The sequence below is a fragment of the Ornithodoros turicata genome, chromosome 2, assembly GCF_037126465.1.
Source record: "Ornithodoros turicata isolate Travis chromosome 2, ASM3712646v1, whole genome shotgun sequence".
NCBI classification, from domain to species: Eukaryota; Metazoa; Arthropoda; class Arachnida; order Ixodida; family Argasidae; genus Ornithodoros; species Ornithodoros turicata.
In genome coordinates, this window is record NC_088202.1 from 5,600,829 (window position 1) to 5,613,376 (window position 12,548).

The following is a 12,548-nucleotide window of genomic DNA, read 5'->3' on the forward strand; positions in this document are numbered from 1 at the left end:
CCTTGGGACACCGCGGCCCACTCCAGGGCGGCCTTACGTCATGTGGTTGACTTCTTTGAGGCGACAGGCCTAAAGGACTCATTATGACCCCAGCAGCGCCATCGGACATTCCAACCATCACGATCACGTTCAGCATCGCCATCGCCACTTCGATCATTCCCGTCATCTCTCATCGTCATTACTCATCCTTGTCACCACTCATATTACACCCCCTAGCTATGGGGTAGCGTTCCACTCCTAGAGTGGAAAACCTCCCCACTTCATCATCACAATATATATGTTGTTGTTGTTGTTCCGTGAGAAGTGGGCTGGCCAATTTCGTCCAGTGTCATGGCCCGCCAGGTCTCCTGACTTAACGCCGATGGACTTTTACCTCTGGGGTCGCATCGAAGAAGTATACAAAAGCGAACCACGATCGCCGGCTGACCAGCAGGAGAAAATCACTGCTTTCTGCTCGTCGCTTTACAGATCCGAAATAAAAAGGGCCGTGGAAGATACAATTCGGAGAGTCCACCTGTGCATTGCACCAGATGGAGAACGCTTCAAACGCATTTACGCTAATGATAACCTAATCAAAGTACACAAGAAGTGTGTTGAATGTAAAGAAATCCGTAGCATGTTGAAACAAACGAATTGAAAAAAGAAGAGAGCTGACAGGCGTTCGAGCATACAACTCACACACACACACACATACACAGGTTCATGACAATAAGATGGTGCAGAACAACTACGAGACCGCTATCAGCGGTCATAGTGACAACAGCCGCGTACGCATCCAAAAGCAAACAAACAGACTGAGCAAAACACGAATAAACGAAAAAGAGCGCGACCCTGAAACTGACGTGGGCAAAGCTGATACCTGGCAGCGGAACTCTTCTGTGGGTTGAATTTGTGACCCTTTCCCCCTCGCGTGGCGTGTCGATGTAACCTCCTTTCTTCGCAGCTTTGCGCTCAAACTTAGATCCGTCAAAAAGAGGCGGTGCCAAGGGCTCTGATTTCCCCGATTTTCGGCGAATTTATTTCGGCCATTGCCATTGCATTACGAGCGGGGTTATGCGCTATACTGAGTAAAATGACGTCGGGGAACCCATTTCCGCAAAGAATACGTTAGATTGCCTTGGGAAATTTCGAAGTTCAATTCAAGAAATTAACTTTCCGTCAATTGAAATGAAATAAAAATATTACAAATATGTGACAAACGTTACTGGCAGAAAAAAATCCCTTCACCGCATGTCTCTCCAGGGCCTACGTTTTCTACTATGATTTTTGATCAGGGTTGGTGCACCACCCTGTATGAAGGCTACCATGAAGAATCTCACTTCAAAAGGGCATGCGACTTTTTCATAAGTAACCTTACAGATAAGTCATGACTCTCTTAGGCAGTCACGTTATGTTGTTGCATAAGATTAAACCCCGAGAATAGGGAACACGATTTCGAAGTCGTGTTTTGAGCGCCACACTACCTCTTGTGGATTCGTTTTTCTGCCTGTTTACTGGAATAGCAGCCTCGTTTGGAGAGGCCCTGTACCGCGTTTTCGAAAGCGCGTGCAGCTGCTTTCCCCCCGCTAATTTCGATGATGCAATGATTGCAACTGGACACACGCGTGCTGTGTCGTGCCAAAGGTGTCATGTGCGGTGTTTTTGTATTTTCTTTTTAAACAAATGTTACCGCTGCTGGGAATGTAACGAGGCTTTCTTTTTATTTTGACATCACTTGTTCTTAACAGCATAAAGCTCAATATAAAGCAGCCTTTACCGGGCTCCCTAAAGTCTCTGCGACAGCAATAATGAAGGAAGTACTAAGGAAGGAACTAACAAAGCAGAACAAACAAATAACAATAAAAAAAAACCTATGATGAAAAACCCGAGACTGGGGAAGAGACGAAAAACAGACGTTGAAATTGAGAGTTTGTGTGCGTCGTCTGATTTTCGTCTTTTCCCCAGTCTCGGGTTTTTCATCATGGAGTTGTAAGAATTTTCAAAATCTTTCTTTGTCTCCTCAAAACGAAGCCAGGAAAACTGGAATCCCCGTGACTGTAGCGCGCCTTTGAAATGCAAAAGAAGGAGAAGAAAAAACAAAAACAAAAAGCCACGACCTGATTGCCGGTGCGATTAAGTACCATCGTTGTGCCCAAACACTTCAGCTGTGAGCGTATCCTCCGATTCTGGCAGCAGCGTCATACGGTTCTGAAAATCGAGTACAGGATCTCTTCAAGCACTATTCCCCGCCACCACCCGATCATTTCCGTAACGGTACATCTGCACTGTAGTATTTCGGGCTCCACTTTACTGATGCCAAACACTAACGTTAAACAAGAGAAAAACTGATGTCCTGAGGCTGGAACAACATAGAAGGGACAGATACAACATGTGTATGTTGTTCCAGCCTCAGAACATCAGTTTCTCTCTTGTTCAACAGGGGCCGCTTGCGTCGATTTCCGTCGTATGAATGTGTGTATGAGTGAGCAAAAAATGTAAGAGTGAAAGGAGGGTGAGTGAGAGTGAGTGGCTGGATTGTCGTCCCTTCAGATGACGCACCCCGAAAGTCGCTGGAGAGGCGTGTTAGCTTAGCTCAATTGGTAGAGCCCTGGACCGGTAATCCAAAAGATGTGGGTTCGATCCGTACAGCTGGCTAACCTTTTCAGTGACTTCCATCTTTCATCACTAACGTTAAACCTTACTGTGACAGTAACAACTGTCAGCACTTTTATCCAAGCACAGCACGAAACCCTGTAAACAGTTTAATGCCTTGCAGTATCATTAGTACTAACTACCGACACAGTAGATAAACGCCGACGTCTCATGTGAACATGACGAAAAGTTCTTTTGAGGCTCACGTACGTGTCTCCTAGTGACACTAAGACACATGAGGCCATGTGGGTCCTCATGAGGTGAAGGTACGTGAGGCCATGAGGGCCCTCATGAGGTGAGGGCACGTGAGGATACTACTAACTATAGTCGCCGCCGATCTACATGGACACCTGCACTTCGCCCGTTATTAGCCAGCACCGCTATAAAGATGCTAGCTCTTACAGTTATCACTGATCGAATAGCTATCGCCAATCACAGCGAAATGTCCAACGTAGATTAGGTGGTTTTTTTTTTTTCTTCTTCTTCTTCTTTTTTTTTGTGAGTCCATTTGTATGAATGCTCATCAACATCGTATCAATCGATAGATTCGATACCGAGGCATGAATTACATTTAGAAAGCTGAACTTCGCCATGGATTAATTTGGATTGTGCCCGGATTAAATTAGGTACCAGCTGAATTGGAGCCAGATCGCACCCGAATTAATTCAGATGACATTTGAATTCAAATGGGCGGGAGAGGCTGTAGTACAAGGCAGTTTCGAATCAACCAAATGGATAGCTCTCCACAACCTTATCTTCCATGGCTTTATCATGGCTTCCATCCGCGGAGCAGGATCTGAGGCCCCCCAGTTGAATTCGACTAAGCTATTGGGAGAGCGCGTTTCGGGCTGTTCCACTCACGCTGTAGAGATGTCCGCTGCTACTTTCTCAAGATGATGTTATCCAGATCGCGATTTTGTGGGCGCTAGGTGCAGGAACAACCACGACCCGGGAGGAATGCGAAGTTTTCATTGCTACCAGCGCTAAATCAGGGTGTAGAAGAAGAAGCCACAACTTCCTTAACAGAGGGCTTTCTCAATCAAATAAATATGTGACAACACTTGTGTCTATGCCCGTTTATTTCGTTTCAAGTTGATACAGCACCACTGACGATTCATTTGGGTGCACCAGATCTATGATAGCTTTGACGGGGTCACGCCTCGCATATCGTCGATAGTAGCGATATTCGCGCATCTCGCACTCGCCATCTCGGTAACAGCATCTTCAGAAAGCAACGCCCGCCTTCGAACTGTTTGAGTAACAATGGAATCTCGTACACCGCGAGTGGAACAGCACGAAACACGCCCTCCCAGTGGTTCTGCTGAATCCCACGGCGTTGTGTCTGCTTCTGCCCACACCGGTCCAACTCGCGTTAAAGTTAGGGTTGCGGAGAGCTGTACGTTAACGTTCAATGTAAATATCAATAACGATAACCATACAACATTTGCCGAATGTATTGAATAAATTGGGCGTTCTCGTACTTGACTGTAATAATACACGCAGAAAATAAAATCAAGCGTGTTCAAGCAAACAAACTGTCGCAATTGTAAAATGTGTTTTCTAGTTAAGAAACCCAGAGCCGCAAAATCGTAATTGTCATTCACTTGCTCACTCCTTCAACGCGCAGACTGTATAATTGTGTCGATTGACATGTTGAAGAAATGCGACACCGGGGTATCGTAAAACTCATTTTTAATTTTGATAAACATGATGTCATCGTGTACTCAGCAGTACCCGCTGTACTGCTCCTTGATGGTCGATTGTGGTGGTAGTCATCCAACTTGGGGTCGTGAGCGGACACGCGTGCTGTAGCGAGGAGACTAACGTCAGCCCGTTCCCGGGCCCGCCTTCCTGTTCATGTCTCCGATTTTTGGACAATTCGAAAGTAGCATCAGAAAGCTTCAGTTGTTGAGGACAAATTGATGAGCCTGGCGTAAATTGTGACTTGTTTGTTCCGTGCCGTGTCAGGAAATGCAAGTGGAAGCACCTCCGGATGAGTTGATCGGCTCCGTGTACGAGGAATGTTCCGCCTGCCAACCAGCATTCCGAATATATGACACAAGTGGAAACCTTGTACTTCGAGTGCTGGGTCCAAGAATCACGGCGAGCTGCCCTTGGCAAATGGACGTCAGGTATCAGGTAATTTCTCGAAAAGTCTTCACTACAATCGCTGCATTTTCAGACTTCAGTGAAACAGAAGATTGTCAAACTTGTCTTGCGAAATAAGGAAATGTGCCGCCTTAATGTAACGACTGTTTAATCAGACGTTTCGTCCGTCGTACGACGAACATAATCGGTGTCAGACTGAATGCCCCCGTCGAAAACCAGTCGCTACTTAAGGAGGTGGGAGTGTAGTTCGGCAAGGGGGCCACGGTTTTTTGTTACAGGTTGAGGGATCACCGCGTATGCGCCAGGATCCCAGGAGCATTCTATACCCCCTTCTCCTTAAATAGTGAATGATTTTCGACTCTGGCATTCAGTCTGGCATTGATGGTATCAGTCAAATGACGGACAAAACGCCTGATTAAACAGTTGTTAGTTGTAGCATCTCTTTATTTCGTAATGACTACTCACGGCTTTTGGAACATTTTTGCAAGCTGCCTTGCGACATGAAACCAGCATTATGTTCAGCACCGGCCGACAATCTACTTGGCCTCTTTTTTTGTTTCGTCCGAAAAGTGCTTTGTTATTAAAGAACGAATTTTAGAAGCAGTTACGGCATTAGCGTGACGTCATATCCTATCAGGATGAGTGAGAGGCAGCCCCTCATTCCTAGAAAGGAGGCGCCCTCCAGACGCCCGCATGGCCGGGCGTCGCTTCTCTCAGTGCTGTGCTGTACAAAACGACGTGTTCGCCTTTCTTTTAGAGAGGAAATTCCGACATACTTTCGGTATCCGGCGTCTGCTTCTGCCACGTATTCCATCGAATAACAGTCAAACTATGCCGCTATTTCGCGTTGTATTCAAGGTATATCTAAACTGGTAGCAAAAACACCCGAAAATACCAAATCCGTTCCATCGGCAAAGCCACCATCATGAGGTGCGAGCGATCCTGGTTGTTGGTAGTAGGGGTATTATCGTAAACAAAAAACTTTACAGCATGGGCATGGCTTGTGTGTGTATTAATAGGTTATTCATAATTTAACGCAGAAAAAACTGGGTGTAGTTCCGTAGATGGGCTTATGTCTTTTCCTAATTAGCCGGAATGTTCAAAAGCGAAATAATGTACTGAAGTGAGAGAAGACTATATAGCGAATATATATATATATATATATATATATATATATTCGCTATATAGTCTTCTTATATATATATAAAAATTTCTAGACCACACATTCTTGTAATTCCTGTTTTTATATATATATATATAAAAACAGGAATTACAAGAATGTGTGGTCTAGAAGTTTTTTTATATGCATCTGAACAACCCCATCTGATGCACTTCTTGCGCTGGAGAAACACTGGAGTGCTAAGCCTAACGGATTCAAAACTTATCATCTTGCGAAAGGTAGGGTCGTTGAAATGGGCTAAATCACCTCACTCCAGTGAGGTTAGGTTAAGTTAGGTTCTACAGATTGAGGGCGGGGGGACGTCTGGGGTCTTGATTTTTGTTTGATTTCATCCATAATTTTCTCATCTTTCTGGTAAAATCATCTGTTATGTGATGTCTACTTCCGTTTGTTTAAAAAAGCCATAAGCCCGGCTACGGAACTACATCCAAAAAACTTTATGTTGCCCCACTCCTGCAAATATACGAAATCATCCACCAGCCGAGTACATTTCCGTATCCTGCTCCTTTGCGCATGTGTCACAGTGGGTGTGTTTATCCGTGCCGTGTGTCCGTGCATTGTAATACGGAGTTCGTGCAATTTTTGGGTTAAACAGGATGCGACGTTCACATCCCGGAGCTGTAGACCAAGATTAACACGTGCGTGAACAGACGAATACAATGCATCATCCGTTGCTGGCCCCGCGAAAAAAAAAATTCGTCATGGGACGAGCGGCCATGATAGCGTGAGTGTTAGCAGGGATCAGCTATAGTCCTGTTTCTCTGGGCCAGGTTGCCCGACTGAGCAGCAACGTCAGCGCCCCAAATTATGCAACAGGCGGTAGTTTAGCAGACGACGCGGCACTTTCAAATACACGGTCTCGAGTTGTTCGCACTTTTGAGGGAGCACCGCTTTTTCTGTGTATTTCTTACATGGTTTTTAGCTTTCATTGCACCATAGGGGTGTCCCCGAAATCCACCATTAAGAATAAACGTTTAAGAAAAAAACATTCAAGAATAATCCGCTTAAAAATACAAGGTTAAAAATATATCTCCTAAAATAAACCGCTTACTATCCCGGCTTAGAGATCACCGTTTAATAAACCACCATTAAAAATAAACTGTTTCAAAATCCCCTCACCATCTAACACGGAGGCGGACTGATTTCAATTTACGCCGGGTTATATCATGTTATGTTAGGTTAGTTTAGTTTGGTTTCGGTTAGTTTGGGATAGTTTAGGCTAGTTTGGTCCTGTGAGGTTAGGTTAAGCCCCTTGCTTGCATTTGCAGATTCACCTTGATTTGGTCCATACCACATGATTCTAGCAACTGTAGGGTGGATTTGGGGGATTCTGAAGCGATTCATTTTTAACGATATAGTATTCTTAACCCTGGATTCCTTAGCGTTTATATTTAAACGGGGATATTTCGGCGATTATTTTTGTGCGTTTATTTTTAAGCGTATATTCTGGGAGATATATTTTTAACAGTGGATACTTACGCGTTTATTTTTTAAAGATTATTTTTAATGGTTTCAAATGGGATACACCCGCACCATACCGTTTGAAACACCATGCAAAACCCGCTAATGAAACGACCGACTGTTGGGATCCGTGGCCGTTTGGGCCCGAAATGGCGCTGTGCAAACTTCACTGCAACAGCCCTATGCACCAACGATGTCATCTTTTGTTGCAATGTACCTATAATGGCCACTGATTGAATAAATGCAAATGACTAATCACTACGTGTACGTTTAGCGCTAGGTGAGAAATGGACCTTAAGTGAACCTTCCGAATTTCCGTGTGGTCATCACGATGCCCTTCTGTTTGAAGTTGTCAAAATCTGTGAACTGGTATGTGCTTCGAATTGAGGTTTAAGTAAACCTGATATGACTTATTTTTCTGTGTTCTCGTCTGGTATTGTTGCTTGGGTGAGGAAAACGGAATACAACGCAAACCTGCCATGGCTAATTATGAACTACGTATTATTCATACTGCTGACATCATCTTTGACGTCATTTATTGAAAATCGTATAGTCCGCGCAACGGATGGATGGCGGTAACCGTCTCTATCATGGCGTCATTCTGAAGACACTGGGGCCTATGGGAGTTGCGCTACCTGTTTAGATATACCTTGTTGTATTTCCGATACCGTGGTCGGTGATCCACGAAGAATGAAAGGTTACCTTAGTTCGAAAATCGAAGGGCAAGGATATGACCGCACATTTACGACTCGGTGCATGTCCTAATCCTTCTACCCTTATGGGATTGGAGCTATTTGCGCTATTTTATAGGCTATTTTATATTTGGAGCCTATCTTGGAGCTGTGAGCTACGGAACGCTCATTGAGTTAAACGACTGCAATGTAGTACTGTATTGATGAAGGAACGAATAACCGAGAGACACGGGACACGAAGACAAGCACAAGAGTTCTCAGACACAGTAATGATTTAATAACACCAAACCTCCTAAATACCTAACAACTCCCGGAGCGGAGGGAGAGGAATAAAGGTTGCCTATTTAACAGTTCCCGCGTTGTGTTATCGCCGTTACCGTATTCTCAAGCGATTATATGTACTTACTAGTACTTAATTTATTCAAATTAGTTTCCGTAATTGGTGAGGGAATAACTAATTAGATTCACAAGTAGAGATATGAGCCGACTGGTTTTATCAACGCAAACTGTTGAAGGATGAATTGTGGGAACAGGAAGAGACGAAGATACATGTCTTGCTGTCCGCGTAATTCTTACACCGAAGGCTATGTAAGTAATTGTTGTACCTAAATAGTTCTCAACTGAGCAAACGTTCTTCCATTTGATCTTCAACTTGCATCGATGGACGGGCTCGCCCCTTTGATCAAGGATATTACATTGGGTCCAGGGTTGCGGAGTTGCCACTCCGGGGTTGGAATGATTCCGGAATCATTCTAGATTTAGCAGAGCCCGGAATAGAATTGGAATGGAATGGCGGAAATTGTCCTGGGAATGGTATCGGAATGAAATTTTGCATTTTTTCGCAGGCAGAATGGAAGTGGAATGTAATGGTCTGAGTGCCACACGGTCAAGGGCGATGGTTTGGTTTGGATTTAAGAAAAAATAAAATGGAGATTTTGGCTCCACTAGTGTGAGGCCCGCAACCCCACATCACTGGCACCAGTTACTTTATTGAAAAACTCCTGTAATGATGATGCCACTGACGAGGAGGAGGGCGAAACAACCATGTCTTTTTGGGCTTTTTCCGTGCTGCGTAATGTCAATCTCCTCTATAGCACTGCTGGGCCAGCTAGTCCGGTTACCGGTCCTAATTCTTTTATTGGTGGAATTTAAGGAATGGAATAGTGTTGCCAAGTGATTCCAGGAGTGGAAAATGACCACACCTCTTCATTACGAGGAATTGAAAGGAATGGAATTATCACAAATGTTCATTCCTCGGAATGGAATGGAATGGGTGATCCCATTCCGCAACCCTGATTGGGTCCAGTTTAAACATACTTCTTATAGCATGCTGGTCTTGCGCAGGGTTGCACATGCGGTTGAAAATCTTCATCTTTGGGGTACACTGTGTGTCACTCATCTGTTCACAACCGTTATGGACATGGGTTTAGCACACTGAAGCTTTAACATAGTGGGTTTTCAACTGTCAGCGTGGGCACTCACCACACTTCGTTTAAAATGTGTTTTTTTAAAGTGTCTTCCCCCGCATATAACTTGTGATGTGATAAAAGGAACATTCCAATGTTGGGTCCGGCGACCAAAGAATAGAACCAGAAATTTGACATTAGCCTTAGATGTCCGTTCATGGTTCACTTCGTGTATTGTTCGTTGTTCATGTGTTGTCATCTTGTCCGACATCAAAATCATGGATTTCTCATATGAAAGTTCTGTGGGAGACACTGTAATATATGGCCACTACAAAACCATGCACAGCCGGAAGTAAACAGAGGATGACTAGACTACATTTAGTGAGTAACTGTAACCAAATAACATTCCAATTTCGGGAACTATTTGTAAATTAACTACCATGTAAATCATGTAAATGCAACTTTCGTTTCTCACTACCTTACATACCTCTGATCAGGGCACTCGAGAAGAATGTATGAAGCCTGTGTTTAGTATGGCACGACCTACGTATACGTTATACAATTTATGATTTTTCGCCTTCATGTCCATTACGTCACGCTGGCATCTTTGCTCCCACATTGTAGGAGCTTATTTCGCTAAAGCCTTGCTAACCCTCACATGAAGTTCTTGTGTTTAGACACCTGTACAATTGACATCAAGCACGGTAGAATATGACAACATAAGGAAGAAGCATAAACGTTCTCGTAATTCTGTCTACGACAGCTACTTATTGTACATGGGAAGAAAGTATATGATGGTGCATAAAGCAACGTAGGAGAGGAAAAACGCGCACAGACCCAATTCACCAAGCTCATCATCCTCAGCTGGACGATTTCCACATGTTTGCAGATTCTGACGCTGAATGGCAGCGAGATTGGTGTAATCTCGAAGGTGTGGGGAGGGTTGCTCAAGGAGATGTTCACAGATGCGGACACATTCAGCCTCACCTTCCCCTTCGACCTCGATGTTCGTATCAAGGCTTGTCTCCTTGGATGCGCAATCCTCATTGTAAGTGTTGAACATATCACTGTCTAAGTAACCCATGATCGGATCTGTGCGATTAGAGGGCGGGACGCTTTCGGAGTCACACGGTGGAAAATGTTTGAAATGTGGCAATAACCTTCAGTAAACGAGACCGCGGTACCCTGAATCATCGAGAGTTTCCAGGTGCCATGAACCTCAAACCAATGATATCAGTCGCCAGTCGTAACATCATTCTTCCCAATGGGAGAGTACGAAATTTCGACCTCCGCTGGAGCCCGCGTGTCTCCACGCCAAAGAACTGGAATGGTTTAGTTTCCAGTATCCGAAATTTATATACTGGGGTGCCCTGAAAAACAACTTTGGCTGCAGAGTTGGACACTCATACTGTTCTCTAAATGATCGAAAAGCTACTAAATTCAACACTATTTTTGTGCTGGCGAAGTCGAATGTTGAGGCATGGTGATGTCTGACCTACAAATTGCTTTGCGCACTTCAACCGAAAAGGATAGACGACGTTCTTTGCACGGTCAACAAACTGGGCGCGATATTCTGTCGTGCAGTTGTTGACAATGGCTGTGCAGCTTACAGCCGGGATCAGTTTTGAAAGTTAATACGGGCGCCGAATGAGATGATGCAAACCGTAGGCGGCAGCTACTTTCTTTATTACGTGCGCAAAACCAGAGTTCGAGGTAACTCGTTACTGTAACTAAGTTCCTTTTTTTTTGGTAACTTGGAACTTAACTCGGTATGTTTGCGCCATGGTAACTTTCAGAGGAACTCGTTTCTTTTTCATGTAACTTTGCCAAAGTAAGTTAATTTCCAAGTTACTTTTAATTCGCTTTTCACTCACGTGCACATATTTTCGTGCTTTCTCTCCGGTTCCTTCATGGCATTTTTTACCATAAAACGTCATATTCAATCAATGACAGTATTTTATTCAGGAAGCAGGAACTGCCGCCATTGAAATGAAGCTGAACCAATGTGCGCCCACAGAGAGTAAGATGCAAAGCGTTCGAATAGACATCTACCAGGGAAACGTCATCGTGACGTTGGTAGACACACTGAAACCCAAACAAATAGGAAATAGAGGACTGGGTTCCACGAATGGGCAATTCTTCGCTGCCTCCTAGTGATCGAAAAGCAGGACCGAAGGTCGGGTCCCTTTGAGGGACCATCGTAATCCCCTCAAGACCGAGGCTTTCGGGAGCGACCTTGTTCACCTTTAGCTTCGAGCGTTGTTCAACTCTACCAAATTTGTGGCGCTGTCGAACACTATTACGTCATTTGTTCACAAGCAGGGAGAACTGTATTGTTGGATATAAGCGAAGACGACCTAAGCGCGTTGCATTCCTCCGCAGGTAACTCAAGGTTTAACTCCACTGCTCACGCGCGCTGCACCTGCGTAATGCTATTTTGTGTCCGAAGTAACTTGGAAGTAACTCGTTCTTTCTTGTAGGTAACACAGTAACTGCGAGTTACATTTCAGTCTGAAGAACTTGGTTATTAACTTAGTTAAATTTTTCACACGATAACTTAACTCGTAACTTGTCAATCTACGCGCAAAACCATGTGAGTAGGGTATGCTGATGGTACGTTGCCCCCCCCCCCCCCCCGTGCGATCAGAGGTTGAGTGCCTTGAGAGGTGGATGCGTCTGGCAACACTCCAGATCTTTGTACTAGGGTAACCCACCGAATAAACTCTGAGAACTTCTGATTTTAAGCTCACAACGCATAACTTGGAAAGGAAAGACTTGAGGGCGGATTTAACAACTTTGTCCATTTTACACTGTCTGCACACTATTTTATAATGATAGCTGTCAAATGACAATGAATGCTTCCTACTGCACTGCTGGTAGCTCCAGCAGATTCCATGGGACGATACTTCGATCGACAGTTAGGATCTGCAGCCGACTGCAGTGCGGGGACTCCTTCGTGAACTGGAGCCCTTGGCTCTGGCTGTTAAACACAGACACAATCTCCGTGGCGTTTGTCAATCTGGCATGTACAATCAAATAGTGACCCGAAAAATGTGCACCAGATTGCTC

General features: G+C 44.5%; 1 protein-coding gene across 1 annotated transcript in view; it reads left to right on the forward strand.

Annotated features, from left to right (window-relative positions):
- Positions 1–12,548, forward strand: part of LOC135383031 (phospholipid scramblase 2-like) — an 82,719-nt gene that overhangs the window by 48,902 nt on the left and 21,269 nt on the right. The window contains exons 5-6 of the mRNA XM_064612664.1: positions 4,600–4,770; positions 10,369–10,527. Coding sequence (XP_064468734.1) covers positions 4,600–4,770; positions 10,369–10,527 — 330 coding nt within the window. The remainder of the gene's footprint in view (positions 1–4,599; positions 4,771–10,368; positions 10,528–12,548) is intronic.